This window comes from Moschus berezovskii, chromosome 10, assembly GCF_049115385.1.
Source record: "Moschus berezovskii isolate FMDL1 chromosome 10, NW_MosBer_1.0, whole genome shotgun sequence".
NCBI lineage: Eukaryota > Metazoa > Chordata > Mammalia > Artiodactyla > Moschidae > Moschus > Moschus berezovskii.
In genome coordinates, this window is record NC_142469.1 from 68,715,843 (window position 1) to 68,732,575 (window position 16,733).

The 16,733-nt window shown below is 39.7% G+C and overlaps 1 protein-coding gene across 5 annotated transcripts in view; it reads right to left on the bottom strand.

Annotated features, from left to right (window-relative positions):
- The window catches only part of ORC3 (origin recognition complex subunit 3), a 71,957-nt gene that overhangs the window by 21,460 nt on the left and 33,764 nt on the right, over positions 1-16,733 (bottom strand). For all 5 annotated transcript variants that reach the window (XM_055433892.2, XM_055433890.2, XM_088840725.1 and 2 more), the window contains 2 exons: positions 10,282-10,398; positions 9,342-9,421 (listed from right to left, as the gene is read on the bottom strand). In XM_055433892.2, coding sequence (XP_055289867.1) covers positions 9,342-9,421; positions 10,282-10,398 — 197 coding nt within the window. The remainder of the gene's footprint in view (positions 1-9,341; positions 9,422-10,281; positions 10,399-16,733) is intronic.

A 16,733-nucleotide genomic window follows, 5' to 3' on the forward strand; every position in this document is an offset into this window, starting at 1 on the left:
AAAGTCTGGAAGGGAGCATGCATTGAAGCAAGGAAGTCAGTTAGGAGGTGATGGCAATAATCCAAATGAGAGATGACAGTGACTTGGGCAATGGTGGTACCAATGGGAAAGGTGTTTAAGAAGAGGTTTGGTTCTTGAAATATTCTGAAGGCAGAATGTAAGTTTTTGGCTTTGAACAATTGGAAGGATAGAAAAAATGCAGGAAGATTCTAGGTTTCAGCGGAAAATCATGCATTCAGTTCTAAACATGCTAATTCTGAGATATATACAGATATCCAAGTGGAGATGTAAACAGGCAGATGAACCTAAGAGTCTGACACTCAGGAGAAAAGTGTGGGCTTTTGATTAAGCCCTGAGGGACCGCAATGTTAGAATGTTAGGGAGAAGAGAAGTCACCAAAGAGGACTGAGGGGGAGGAGCATGCACTAAAGTATGAGGAAAACCAAAGGAATCTAGGCCCTAGAAAGTCATTAACGGAGGAGTGATGAACTGTGTTAGATGCTGATAGTGGGTTAATGCAAATGAAGACAGAATTGACCATGAGATTTAGAAACATGAGGGTCACTGGTGACCCTGACCAAAAGAGTGCAGAAACCAAATCAGCTACAGAGAGACTGCAGAGAAACTGGAGACAGTGTGATATGCTTAAAATTGTTGTGAATCCCTTCCAGCATTTGCTTTCAAACAAACAGAATAAAATTGAGAAGAAAATACTGGTATACAGGGGGATGGGTTCCAGGACTCCTGCAGATACAAAAATCTGAGGATGCTGGAATCCCTTATATTATATGGCACAGTATTTGCATATCTCCTACACATATCCTCCCAGATACTTTAAATTATCTCTAGATTACTTATAGAATTTAATACAATGTAAATGCTATGCACATAGTTGCAAATACAATATGAATACAAAGTAAATAGCTGCCCGTGCATAGTAAACTCACATGCATTTTCCCCCCTACTTTTTGGAGCCTTTTTGAACTTTTAAAAATGTTTTCAACCTGTGGCTACTTGAATCCATGGATGTGGAACCTGCAGATATGGAGGACGAACTGCATCAAAATTTAAAAGTCTGAAAGTCAGCACACCAGACCACTTTGAAGTAGGGGTCCCCAGCCTCCAAGATCTAATGTCTGATGATCTGAGGTGTACTAATAACAGAAGTAAACTGCACAATAAATGCAATGTGCTTGAATCATCCTGAAACCATCCCCTCGACCCAACCCTGGATCCGTGGAAAAGTGGTCTGCCACAAAACTGATCTCCGGTGGCAAAAAAGGTTGGGGACTACCACTTTAAAGAGAAAGAAAAAATAATGCTAAAGCTGAAACTCCAATACTTTGGCCACCTCATGCAAAGAGTTGACTCACTGGAAAAGACTCTGATGCTGGGAGGGATTGGGGGCAGGAGGAGAAGGGGACGACAGAGAATGAGATGGCTGGATGGCATCACTGACTTGATGGACATGAGTTTAAGTGAACCCCAGGAGTTGGTGATGGACAGGGAGGCCTGGAGTGCTGTGATTCATGGGGTTGCAAAGAGTCGGACACAACTGAGCAACTGAACTGAACTGAACTGAAAACAGGTCTCATTAGTGCTGATAAAGCTATTCAATCTTGAACCAACTTGATTAAGTGATTATATCACTTTTGGGTAAATGGTTCAAAAAAGGCTTGTGATACTTAATGTGTTAAAAGTTCTATAGCTTGTTATTAAAAAAAAAAAGTTTCCTAAACTAAGACAGAAACAGAATCATTTAGCAATCATTAAGAGCAATCACCCTGAAGAGCAATGAGTGTTCTGCTTCATCATGCAGAAAGGCAATAATTTCCAGTTAAGTACTGATTATATAAATGTCGGATTGAGAACAGGCTAGAGGAGAAACTGGTCAATCCGTGGCTAATGAAAAGATCTTCCAAATAATGAGTTCTCAAGTTCTAGACAGACACTACCAGCACAGCTTTGAAAAATATTCAAATATTCTAGACTCAAACCTGCAAGTACATCAACAAAGACTAGAAGAAAGCAAAATGAAAAGTCCTGCCAAAAACACATTCACAGAGACTGTCTTCTTCCAAGACAACACAACAAAGCAATCACATATGATCGTGACAAGTGAAATAGAAACCAAAATATGCCTAATTCCTTCTAAGCCTTGATATTGCATATTAGAGGCCACTTTCTCCAAGAAACAGAGGGTAACTGTCCAGTCTATTAGTTCCTTAGCGCACTAGACCTTACCCAACACAGGCTTCATTGTACCTGTTTGTCTACTTATCCACCTTAATCTCCCCACTCAGCCAAGATTCAGTGTGGGTAAGGACCAGGGTCATCACTGTCAACAGGTCAGTGACTTCACATACTGAGTATTAAACACAACATTTTTTGAATGGGTGAACAAGATAGTGGCCATGCAGTGAAAAATAATTTCATGACCTCAGGTGAAGAATAATTTCTCTGTTTTCAAATTGGCTCCTGGAAGGAGCACCCTGAAGTCATGGGGCTCATGGAGCACCATGCTCTTTGTAGCTCAGATGGTAAAAAATCTGCCTGCAATGCAGGAGACCCAGGTTTGATCCCTGGGTCAGGAAGATCCCCTGGAAAGGAATGGCAACCCACTCCAGCATTTTGCCTGAAGAATTCCATGCACAGAGGAGGCTGGTGGGTTACAGTCCATGGGCTCACAAAGAGTCGGACACGACTGAGCAACTAACACTTTCACTTTCATGCTTTTTGTACCATGTCAAAATAAGTCAATTTGGATGTGAGAGTTGGACTGTGAAGAAAGCTGATCGCCGAAGAACTGATGCTTTTGAACTGTGGTGTTGGAGAAGACTCTTGAGAGTCCCTTATACCGCAAGGAGATCCAACCAGTCCATTCTAAGGGAGACCGATCCTGGGTGTTCGTTGGAAGGACTGATGCTAAAGCTGAAACTGCAATACTTTGGCCACCTCATGCGGCGAGTTGACTCACTGGAAAAGACTCTGATGCTGGGAAAGGTTGGGGGCGGGAGGAGAAGGGGACGACCGAGAATGAGATGGCTGGATGGCATCACCGACTCTGTGGACATGAGTTTGAGTGAACTCCGGGAGTTGGTGATGGACAGGGAGGCCTGGCGTGCTGTGATTCATGGGGTCGCGGAGAGTCGGACACGACTGAGCGACTGAACTGAACTGAACTGAACCATATGGTTAGAGACACTTTAGCAAGATAAAATATGTAAATACTTTTACTGATGCACTACAAAAGTATAACCCTGAAATCAGAAGAAGTAAAGCTTTCGAACTGTTTGATTAGCTATTTCTGATTTTTTTAAATTAATTATTTCTTAGCTACCCATTCATTTCACTAGCAGAAAAGTGGTAGTAGGCACTAAATGTTTAATAAAGAAAAACTTAAAACACAAATGCAGATCTTTTTTCTATCTGTTGAGATAAAAACCACAGCTCACTATTAGCAGTAGAATACCTTGGTCTAGTTTTGGAACCAATTTGACATCAACTGCCCAAAGCCATCCAGCTTCTTTTTTGGCTTCATTTCTTCCCTCAATTTTTTTGTATTCCTTTCTTATTCTCCATTATTATTTAGAAGCACATTCCTCAAAGTGTGGCCCCTGGACCACCTGACCAAATGTAAAGTGCTTCTTAAATTCTGATTTCTGCTGACCATTACACCCAAGTTTCCAGCAGTCACATTCAGAATCTTTGCAGGGAGGTTAGAAATCTGTATGTTTAATGCTTCAGCTGATTCTTACATACACTAAAGCCACTCAGCATCTTTTGCTTTAAAATGAGCTTCAACAACTCAGCCGTTTGTCTGAGTTAAGCAGCAGCCCACAGAAAATTGTGAAGGGCTTGATATGATGCAAATTGAGGATTAGTAATCCCTGTTATAAAGAAATCATATTTTAGTGCTTCAGTCTCAGAGAGCTTTTGCATGGATAAATCTTGATCATGAAAAGTTAGATTATTATTATTTAGGAAGTGCCTCACAGACTGTGGAGTTGTGTCATTTTTCATAACAAGATCTTTAAATATTATCAAAAGTTAATCTGCAAAGTCAGGAAACAATGCATTATTTAGATTCTAAACCTCTAGTCTCTTTGAACTGAGCTAAAGTGATCAAATGTCAATATTATTACTTCAGTCATTTTTTTTCTAAACTCAATGAAAGCTGAGCTGACCTGCTAATATATTACTGTTTAATTCAAAAGCCTTATTCAGAAATCAAAATAATCTTTCAGCCTAAAGTAAATTCTTCATCTATCAATCAACTTGAATTTAAAAATCTGTTTCTGTAGCAAGCTCATAAGGTTCCACTTGGGATAAGCAAACTAGACACTGTGGCTCCATTCATTAAAGATGTCTGCACACTGTGCCAATATGTCCTCAAGATGGAGTGTGGGTTGGTCCACAGGAGCTTGCTCTGCTGGCTCATTTTAAAACTTGGGGTACCCTCTCTACATGGACTTCTGGCCACAAACCCGTATAAATTTCCTTTTGTACCACCACTCAAATAATTGGAATAGGGCTGAAAAACTGACTGAACATGGAAGATCTGGAGTTAAATTCCAGCTCTGCCAACCGCAGAAAAGCCACTTAATGTTTCTGGCTTTGGTTTCCTTATTGGAGAAAAACAACGTGATAACTCTAGATGAGTGATTCTCAGTTGATGGCAGAGGGGCCCAGGGATAGTAAATTCTCCTAAGAAGAAGGGCCTAGTCTGAGAACCATTGCTATGGGGCTCCACTGGTAATGCTGGGGTAGGGCAGTGTACCTTCATCCAGCTGAGCCATCAGTGGCCTAGAAGTGGGGGACATTATGATTTATGTCAACCCTTTAACTCTTATTACTGAAGCATGATTTTTCAAATTTTAAAATCTGAAAAACTCTTGGTCTATTGTTTGATATTTAGGTGGCTGTCTAGAAATTCTTTCCAACAGAAAGCTAAAATTTTCCTCTTAAGGTCTTTCACAGCTGACCAGAAAAAGACATTCACCTAGCTTACTGCTCAGTTAGCATAACTTCTTTTTACCACTTTCTGTTCCCAAACAGTGTTTTAACTTAAACATATCCTTTTATAATGACACCTGGTTGAGTGAAAATTAACCAACTCATATCCTGTATAGGAATGTGATCTTCAGGTTCCAAGAGTTGACTGACAGAAGAAAGGTTATGGAAGACATGCAGAACCACTGCACTCATCTCAGATTATGACTTATTATAAATGCATGCTCTCCATCATTTCAATGTCACATCAATGTTTGTTATCTACATTTAAAAATAACTGTGATAAAAAATTCTATAGGTCTTTTTCCACTTAGGAATAGTTGACATTTTCAACATTCTTTTAAGTTCCTTGTAAGTATCTTTTAATTGAAATATAATTGACATAAAACATTAGTTACAGGTATACAACATAGTTCAGTATATGTATATACTGTGAAATGATCACCACAGTAAATCTGGTTAACATCTGTCATCTCACATAGTTTCTCTAAGCAACTCTCAAATACACAATACAGTATTATTAATAGTAACCATGCTGTACATTACAATCCTAGGGTTCCTTTATAACTGGAAGTTTGTACCAATTTTGACCACCCCCTACCCCTGGCAACCACCAATTTGTTCTCTGATTCTGTAAGTACAGAATTAAGGCAGCACTTCTTCTTTTTATTTCTGAATCACACACACAGACACGCACACACCTGCCTATCCATTCATCCACTGATGGACACTTAGGTTGATTCCATGTCTTGGCTATTGTAAACAATGTTGTTGTAAACACAGTGCTGACATCGTTTTGAGTTATTGCTTTCATGTCCTTCTGATAAATACCCAGATGTCGAAATGCTGCATCATAAAGGAGCTCTATTTTTAACTTTTTGAGGAATCTCCATTCTGTCTTCCATAGTGGCTGCACAATTTACATTCCGACCAACAGGGAAGAAGGGTTCCCTTTTCTTTCACACCCTCACCAATACTTGTTATTTCTTGTCTTTTTGATAACAGTCATTCTACTGGGTGATATCTTAATTGTGGTTTTGATTTGCATTTCCTTGATGATTAGTGATGTTTAGCACTTTTTCATGGAGAAGGCAATGGCACCCCACTCCAGTACTCTTGCCTGGAAAATCCCATGGACAGAGGAGCCTGGAAGGCTGCAGTCCATGGGGTCACTAAGGGTAGGACACGGCTGAGTGACTTCACTTTCATGTTTCACTTTCACGCATTGGAGAAGGAAATGGCAACCCACTCCAGTGTTCTTGCCTGGAGAATCCCAGGGGCGGGGGAGCCCAGTGGGCTGCCGTCTCTGGGTTGCACAGAGTCGGACATGACTGAAGCGCCTTAGCAGCAGCAGCAGCACTGTTTCATGTACCTGCTGGCCATCTGTATGTCCTCTTTGGAAAAACGTCTACTCATATCCTCTGCTCATTTTTTAATCAGATTTTTTTTCTATTGAGTTGTATGAGTTCTCTCTATATTTTAGGTATTAACCCCTCATCAGTTATACGATTTACAAATATTTTCTCCCATTCTGCAGGGTGCCTTTTCATCTTGTTGATGGTTCCCTATGCTGTGCAGAAGCTTTTTGGTTTAATATAGTCCTATTCCTATGTCTTTGCTTTTGGTGTCAAAGCCAAAAAACCACCGCCAAGACCAATGTCAAGGAGCTCACTGCTTATGTTTTCTTCTGGTTTTACGGTTTTAACTCTGTGTTCATCTTTAATCCATTTTGAGTTGATTAGTGGTCCAGTTTTTTCCGTTCCATTTGTTGATGGCTGTTCTTGCCCCATTGTATATTCTTGTCTCCTCTGTCATAAATTAACTGCTCATGTAAGAATGAGTTTATTTCTGGGTTCTCTATTCTGCTCCATCCATCTGTGTGTCTGTTTTCATGCCAATATCATACTGTTTTGATTACTACAGCTTTGTAATATACACTGAAATTAAGAAGGATGTCTCCACCTATGTTCTTCCTCAAAACTGTTTTGGTCCTTTAGGGTCTTTTGCAGTTTCATACAAATGTTAGAAATTTTGTACTTTTTAATGGTCACAAAATATTTCATCTAGTAGACCTCTGGTTATTTAAACATGTCAGTTTCAAGATAAAAGGGATTTTTCAAGAGAAATACTGCCATTCAAGTAACTCTTAACAAAAAGTTCAAATTGCAAATGTTACTAGACTACTTTTCTAATAGTACTACAGATTTTCTTTCCAAAGAAACATTCAGTGATCATTTTTAACTTAATTTTCTCTTATGACTTCAATTATTTCAAGACAGGAGACAAGACTGTCTGGTTTCCTAAATTCAGATGTTTCCTATTTAGAATGACTAAACTGACAAGTGTCCCTGATTTTTTGTCAACATCTAATCTATACAAAGGGGAAAAGAAGAATCCCAGTTTGAAGGGTGGCAGATTTCTTTCTCTCTGGTAGTTCCCAGATTCTTGCCTGCCCTTGCTCTAACTGCTGTATTTATCTTTAGTGTTTTTAATATTCCTGTTTCTGACCTCAGATTAGCAATATGATCGAAACTTTGCTTTCTATTCATTGGTTCTGCTTTACTCAGATCCCAAAATCCCTATTTTAGACCTGAGCAAAGAAAAGTGGAAAGTATAAAAGTTTTAAAGTCAGATCTGAATTAGAATCCTAGTTCCATCAACAGCTATAAGATCTCAGGCAAATTACTTAAACCCCACCTGTGCTTCAGTTTCACCTGCTATAAAGTGTGGCTAACGGTCACTTGAGTATTAGACTGGAAAATGTACTGACAGTGCCTGACACAGCAAGACTTCATGATCTCTGATTAGTACTATCCAACAGTGCATACCATAACTATCATTGTTCACATTTCCGTACCCTTATTTAGAATTGGCCTTCTTGATCCCTGACTCTCCCTGACAAAGAAATCTATGAATTTAGAAATACCCAACTGGAAAAGGAAGGCAATTACTAATCATGAAGGTTAAAGAGGAAACCCAGCAAGAATCAACTAGTGTTTGAGATAAGTACGCTGACTTGAATAGAAAACAAAAGAAATCTCAGGAACATTCCAGTTGAAGTATATAAATATACAGAAATCTCTTATTGGCATTTAAAGACGACGAAATAAAACATAGCTTTTCAGTGGCAATCTAGTTTCCATGGGGAGTTATTTTTCCAGAGAGCATAAAATTAGTTTCCTATCTTAAGCTGCACCTGCTGGATAATAACATTTGTATTATTAAGTCTCGGGACTGAAAGTGTTTTCAATGTGAATTTTCCTCCTACTGTGCCCATCTGTTCTTTTCTTGTGGACCCAGGGGAAGCCAAGGCTTAGTAAATATTCAGTTCTTGGACTCCTTTATGATATTTTCATATGAACATTTATATCCACTGAGGAAAATTATAAGACTATGTGCAAAAACAACTCACACTTGGTTTCCCTTCTCTCACTACTCAAGTGGCCATTATTTTTATGAAAGAAGAACTGAACTGAAGAAGTCACTTGGGCTTCTCTGGTGGCTCAGAGGTTAAAGCAATGCAGGAGACCTGGGTTCGATCCCTGGGTGGGAAGATCCCCTAGAGAAGGAAATGGCAACCCATTCCAGTATTCTTGCCTGGAGAATCCCATGGACGGAGGAGCCTGGTGGACCCCTTGGGGTCGCAAAGAGTCGGACACAACTGAGCGACTTCACTTTCACTTTCGAGAAGTCACCATACATATAAGGCATAAAGCCAAGGAAAACAAATAATTATAACTTTAAATGATAAATTTGTCAGGAATAAGTTATCTTCGATATCTGATAATAGCACCAAGATACCTTATTTATTCATATAATACTAGAAAAAATCTATGGCTTAGCCAATGTTAATGCTGACAGAGATAGCTCAGGTTGGGAAGGCATCCAGACCACTGCCCAGTGGCAGCCACTCCTCATCTGGATCAGCAGTGGCCTCCTTCACAGGATGCATTTCCCTCAGTGATGCTGCTCCTCAACCCAACCAGGTCGGAGCCATGTAAGCGTGCTTGCCGTGACTACCTTCCCGATCATGACGGCAAGCTGGCTGGACTGAAATGGTCAATACCAAGGTTCTCCCTGTGTGGTATCAACAATTCACAAAGCAAACACTGATTTCACTTAAAAAAATCAAAAGTTCAGAAACAAGGTAAAACTAGCAAAGAAATGGATGGTTTCTACATTAACTACAAACATAAAATTCAAGATATACACAAATATTAGTTACAACGTGGCTACTTATGAAAATCCTTGGCAGGCAGAGTTCTGGAAGCAGGTGGTATTTATTGGCAGGCTTAGAGTAGATAAAAAAGGAAAAAAAAACAAACTACCTCAGCAGCTGCAAGACTGATGCATACTCCTCTGAATCCCATATGTTCTTTTCTAAACACATGCAGTACAGCTCTCTGATCTGGAAGTGAACAGCACACTTGTGAGGGACCAAAAATGATCTACTAAGTTTGCAAATTACTAGTTTGGAAAAATCATAAATGAGCAGGTCAAAGAAAATTTTTTTTAAAAAACAGGCATTTTCTGTAGATGACAATAGACTGGGCACATATCACATGGATCGGGCATTTACATAAAACATCATTCACATGATAGCAAAATGAGATCATAATGGGATTGGCTGATATCACTGGTCACTTTGCAATAAGAAAATTATTAAAATGATGATGTGATTACTAAAAAGAAGGTTTAATGGCAGAAAATAAACAAGTCATTCTTATATATTTATATTTGTTCTCTAAACCTCTGAGTTAAGGATGCAGAGATTTAGGAATACAGAATTCTTCCATTGCATCCACTCTAAAGATGGTTCACAGGCTTATGTTATAACCCAAACGCCAGCAGAGCATAATTCTGCAAGAAGCAAAAGTACTACTTTCCTTTAGTTCTGAGTATAATGCAAGGTTAACCATTAGGCGGTCTCAAACAGATTCCTTTTTTCATTTCACTGAAGTGGAGGATCAGCTCTCTCAGTATAAGTGACAAAGTATTAAAGAAAATAAATTAAAGTGACTTAGCACAAACACTGAAGTGAAAGCACCACCACTTGGATTCACACGGCTGTTTCTAGTTGTGGCCATCAGAACAAAAAATACTGTTTCAATTACCAGTAACATGTACAGCTAGAATGGATTTAGACTGTGCACACATGGCAAGATGTGGATCCATTGCAAATTCTGAGGCCTGAATGCTACTAAACTCAGAGGGAAAAACCAGCAATATTCCTACATCAGAGATTCCAAATGAGTAAGTTCTGCTTACCTGTCGACCCAATGGGTACTTGGGAAGAGAAGAGGTGAACTGATGAACACATCTCAAAACCAGGAAGTAATTCGTATGGTAAACATGCAGGTTTTCTAGTAATGACTGTGTTTCCTCCTAAGAAAGTCATTACAAATATGTAAGTCAGCAATTAATAGAATAATAAAATCTAATTTCCAGAAAACTGATGAGAGAAGATTCAGAATTACAAATTAACCTTAAGTCTGAGAATTCACCATGCACACAAAAGCTAGGATAACAGTTGGATACTTTTCATTTAGTATCAAGCCTGGTGATATTTTACACATACCAAAACTAAATTAATTTTGTAACTAATTTAATTTCCTCTTGTCTAAAGCATTGCCACAAAGACTTGGCCCCTCCAAAATACAAGTGTGCAAAAGAGCACCTGCTGGAGGCTTGCCCACGTCAGTCACCTGGTGTATACCACAGCAAGGGATGGCCATCATCCTCTAGCTTCAGTGGCATTAGAGGGGTGAGATCATCACCAGAGCCCCCAGTACCAATGTAATTAATGGTTGCTGCAGTTCCCTGATGTTTTAAGTTACACCATGCAGCATTATAGGAGCTCACTTCCCTGACCTGGAATCAAACCCATGCCCTCTGCACTGGGAGCACAGTCTTAACCACTGGACTACCAGGGAAGTCCCTGTATGCTTTTCTCATAGTCCTACTAAAGTTGTGTTCAAAGGGAAGGAGAGACTGTAGTACAAACACTGCAGGTGACTATGATGAATCTTTGTTTTTTCGTTGGGAATCTCCAATCCCAGTTTTGTTCACTTTACCAACTAAGCGGGTGAAACTGAAAATTAGAACCCTGAAGCCAACAAGCTTTATAATTTAGAATCCAAGAAGTGTGATATGGGAGGCAGTATTAAGAAACCTATGGGATGACCAATCTCACAAACCAGTTTCAAAAGGCTTTTCTTTGGAGGGGTGATGACTGGGAGAGAGTTTTCTGGAACTTTCTGAAATGTTTTAAAAGGGATTTAAAATACTATACCCTATCATGCATTTTTCATGCTTCAAATACTTTTATCACTTATTTCTGCAACATTTTCTTAAGAGGATTATGATCTGGGGTACCATCTTCAAATTCTTTTCTCCAATAAGAAGACAAATAAAAAAACTTAAGTACTGAACTGTCTTTTTTCCTGCAATATCCTGCAGATACCCAATATTTCAGTGGTCAACCATGCAGAAAATAACACCTCCAGCTATCAATGTGCTGTGTTTAGTCACTCAGTTGTGTCCAACTCTTTGTGTCCAACCCCATAGACTGTAGCCTTCCAGGTTGCTCTGTCCCTGGGGATTCTCCAGACAAGAATACTGGAGTGGGTTGCCATGCCCTCCACCACGGGATCTTCCCAACCCAGGGATCAAACCCAGATCTCCTGCATTGCAGGCAGATTTTTTATCATCTGAGCCACCAGAGAAGCCCAAGAATACTGGAGTGGGTTGCCATGCCCTTCTCCAAGGGATCTTCCCAACCCAGGAATTGAACCAGGGTTTCCTGCATGGCAGGCAGATTCTTTACCATCTGTGCTACCCAGAAAGCCCCCAGATATCAATAAATTCAAACAAATCTAAACTATCTAATATAACAAATCTGATATATTTTCCTGAACTCTAACTCACTTAGAAATCAATTCCTTGGTCAGCAATCTGAGTCATTACCTGAAAGTATAGGGCAAATGAAAGAAAAGTTTTTAGTATCAAAGTTTTTTCCCACCAGTATTTGAGTTAGTTGGTAATTTCAAAAATCTAAGTCTTCTGTTATAACAAAGGGTACTTTAACTGCCACTGTCAGAGTATATTTAAATTCTATTTTCATTGTAAGCTATAACATAGAGACTGCATAAAGCCACTAATGGCTTACCTTGATATGTGAGTAAATAGCTTGTAAACAGGGGCAATATTCTGGAAAAAAGGAATCTATTACTGAATAATAACTGTACTTCATGTACTATCTCTTACTTTTGCTTTGTGGACTAACTGTAAATACAAATAACTGGGTAATACAGTAGAAATGAATGACATCTTGATTAAATTTACTTGGATGTGGGAAGAAAAGAAATACTTGACACAGTATGGGCAATGTTGCACACTCCAGGAACTAGATGCCCTGGAGTAAGTGGGAGAGGAAAGATACAAACATGTTTTCTCCCAGACAGTCTAGTACCTTCACACTTTGCACTGTGCATCATATCCCTGTGGTGATTAGAATTCTAGCCTTTAAAAAACACTTTGTCTTCTTTTGTTTTGTTCCTATAACATGGCAGACTATTTCACCTGAGGATATGGGAGTTCTGATTCCAAAACTGGAAATAAAACTGGTTATGCTGGACTAATTGAGAGATCTGTTATACCTTTCTAAGGGATCTTCAACAGTAATTTTGACCATCCAAAATCTCTGACTTAATGTGCTGACTTTAGAACCTAGCTCCATATAAGAAAGATTCCACTGTTATTTATATTTGTGTGCTTATCAACTGCAACAGAAAACATCACCAATGACTAATTTAACTTTTTCATGTAACCTGTCCTCTAAGTTCTTTGTCTCAATGCGACAGCTATTTGCAAATGCCTTTATGTATGCAGGGCAACAATTCCGAAAGCACTGTATGAACACATTTTCATAAACTTCAGCCTGTAAGAGGTCCTGATGAATGAGAAAATCTCCCTCTTAAAACATTACAGCAGCATCACACCATGCTCATGCAGAAACATAGCCTGTTGAAATAGTTCTGTTTTCTATTCATTAAATTTTTCCTCCGGAATCTTTTCCATACCCTAGTCATAGCTGCCACTGTTTTATCTCATAACTGTGTTTGGATGGTCTTTTCAACAGAGATGCACTGCCTAGAAATATTTATTGTTTACCAAAGAAATGTTTTCTTCTGTTCTTAAAACATGAAGACCTCTTGGTCTCTACTGATCTTTGAGACAGATATGGGAAAACAGTGAGCTGTAGGAAAAACAGCAAAAACAGTCCCCTTGATTTTCCCCAAACATGCCAGACAAGCTCCAACCTCACGTCCTTTCCACTTGATGTGGCTCTGCTTAGAATTTTCTTCCTTTGGATTCCTGTATGGGGTACTCTATAACTTCCTCTTTACTCAAAACTCACCTTCTTGATGAGGTTTTAAGTTTCAATTTCATTCCCTATGCACACTGCCAGTATTCCCTTTCTCTCTTTCACTGTTTCCTTCTTAGCAATTATTACTCACAAAGATGTTCTACCTACTCATTTTGATAACAGGTAAGCTCCACAAAGGCAGTGGCTATTGCTTGTTCTGTTCACTCGTGTACTAGATTAAACCTTGGCCCAAGAAGTATTTCTTGAATGAAGTAGTACATGAATGAATGGAGGCCAACACACAGTCTCTCTCCTCAGTAAGAACAACTGCTGGAAAAAAGACCAACCACTGTTGTCTTGCTGGATATGAGCCAGATTTAGTAGTTTTTCAAAAGAAGACAAAAGTCTGAATTTGTGATATAAAATTTCTCTATTTGTAAATGCTGGCTCAGATTAAAAAAGTAAAACCACCATGGACCTAAAAAAATCACACTGAAAGCCAGCTGTCAGTTGCCAGTCAATGTGTGTTCAGTTCAGTCACTCAGTCCTGTCTGACTCTTTGCAACCCCATGAACTGCAGCACGCCAGGCCTCCCTGTCCATCAATCAACAACTCCCGGAGTTTACCAAACTCATGTCCATTGAGTCGATGATGCCATCCAACCATCTCATCCTCCGTCGTCCCCTTCTCCTCCTGCCCTCAATCTTTCCCAGCATCAGGGTCTTTTCAAATGGGTCAGCTCTTCACATCAGGTAGCCAAAGTTCTGGAGTTTCAGCTTCAACATCAGTCCTTCCAATGAACACCCAAGACTGATCTCCTTTAGGATGGACTGGTTGGATCTCCTTGCAGTTCAAGGGACTTACAAGAGTCTTCTCCAACACCACAGTTCAAAAGCATCAATTCTTCGGTGCTCAGTTTTCTTTATAGTCCAACTCTCACATCCATACATGACTACTGGAAAAACCATAGACTTGATTAGAAGGACCATTGTTGGCAAAGTAATGTCTCTGCTTTTTAATATGCTGTCTAGGTTGGTCATAATTTTCCTTCCAAGGAGTAAGGATTACTCCAAGGAAATTACTTCCAAGGAGTAATTTCATGGCTGCAGTCACCATCTGCAGTGATTTTGGAGCCCAGAAAAATACAGTCAGCCACTGTTTCCACGGTTTCCCCATCTATTTGCCATGAAGTGAATGGGACCAGATGCCATGATCTTAGTTTTCTGAATGTTGAGCTTTAAGCCAACCTTTTCACTCTCCTCTTTCACTTTCCTCAAGAGGCTTTTGAGTTCCTCTTCACTTTCTGCCATAAGGGTGGTGTCATTTGCATATCTGAGGTTATTGATATTTCTCCCAGCAATCTTGATTCCAGCTTGTGCTTCTTCCAGCCCAGCGTTTCTCATGATGTACTCTGCTGCTAAGTCACTTCAGTCATGTCCGACTCTGTGTGACCCCATAGACGGAAGCCCACCAGGCTCCCCCGTCCCTGGGATTCTCCAGGCAAGAACACTGGAGTGGGTTGCCATTTCCTTCTCCAATGTGTGAAAGTGAAAAGTGAAAGTGAAGTCGCTCAGTCGTGTCCGACCCTTAGCGACCCCACGGACTGCAGCCTACCAGGCTCCTCCATCCATGGGATTTTCTAGGCAAGGGTGCTGGAGTGGCTTGCCACTGCCTTCTCCGGATGTACTCTGCATATAAGTTAAATAAGCAGGGTGACATTATACAGCCTTGACATACTACTTTTCCTATTTGGAACCAGTCTGTTCCATGCACAGTTATAACTGGTGCTTCCTGACCTGCATACAGGTTTCTCAAGAGGCAGGTCAAGTGGTCTGGTATTCTCATCTCTTTCAAAATTTTCCAGTTTATTTTGATCCACACAGTCAAAGGGTTTGGCATAGTCAATAAAGCAGAAATAGATGTTTTTCTGGAACTCTCTTGCTTTCTCCATGATCCAGCGGATGTTGGCAATCTGATCTCTGGTGCCTCTGCCTTTTCTAAAACCAGCTTGAACATCTGGAAGTTCACAGTTCACGTATTGCTGAAGCCTGGCTTGGAGAATTTTGAGCATGACTTTACTAGCGTGTGAGATGAGTGCAATTGTGCAGTAGTTTGAGCATTCTTTGGCATTGCCTTTCTTTGGGATTGGAATGAACACTGACTTTTCCCAGTCCTGTGGCCACTGCTGAGTTTTCCAAATTTGCTGGCATATTGAGTGCTGGCAATGTGTAATACAACCTTTTAAATACACCATCTCCAGTCACATAAATTATGTCTGTCTGTCATTCATTCGAAAATCATTACTGTTTACTTATATGATAAGGCCTCCATCATTAAGGGTTAGGTACATTTTTTTACAGAAGCCAATGACTATGTAAAACTTAAATATATAGGTAAATAAAACATGATTGGTAGAATAATATGTGCCATGATACTTAGTTCTTGCATTTATTTCTCTTCTTTCCAGTGTACTTATCACTTGCGTGTCTAGAATTATATGCATGGAGAGAAGGGTGAGCTCAAGAAAACTAAATGAAAGTATGTAAAAGTGACTAAATTTATGCAACTTATTCCTTTCAATTAATTCACCGCTCACTGAAAGTTGGTAAAACAAACAAATTTTAGGATTAAAATGCATCAGCTGTCCAAGAACACAGCATTTTCTTATTTATCATCTTGACAGATGTGTTATTTTTCTCATTAGAGATAAATTTTAGCTGAAGATGATTCCGAGGCTTGACTTCCCACATGGCAGCTACCTAGAGAACAGCAAACCATGGCTTTCTCCCAGCTCCCTGGATGGAAGGAGTGCTAATCTTCTTGTCTCTCTCAGCCCTTTGGCCTCTACACTGCTACCCTGGCATTTATATCAGAAACATTTGAGGAAGGGTTTGGATTAAAACTGCCAATTTCTCTCACACATTACCCTGCTAATGCCTAGCCTGTCTGATCACATTTGGTAGTTTGTTTGGAGAGATTTTCTTTTTTCCTTCCCTTTTATTGTTTTTTTAAATAGATTTCCCCCCACCTCTTGTCCTTTAGTTCTGCATCAAAACAAAACAAAAACACAGAAAGAAGAGGTAGGCGGAAAGGTGAAGGCAGGACTCCACCGCACTTGTGATAAGCATACTAAACGGTCACCAGAAGTCCCTGCCCTACCTCTAACTTGCTCTGTGACTTCAGATATTTCACTCTCTTTCTGGTGGCTCCAGTTCCTCACTTGAATTCAATAAAATAAGCATGCTGTATCAGGTTATCTTTCTAATAGTAACTATGTTACAACTTTTAAGACATTCTCTTACTTCCAGCTCTTAATGGAGTTCAAATCTAGTTGCGCACATAAGCTTAGAGA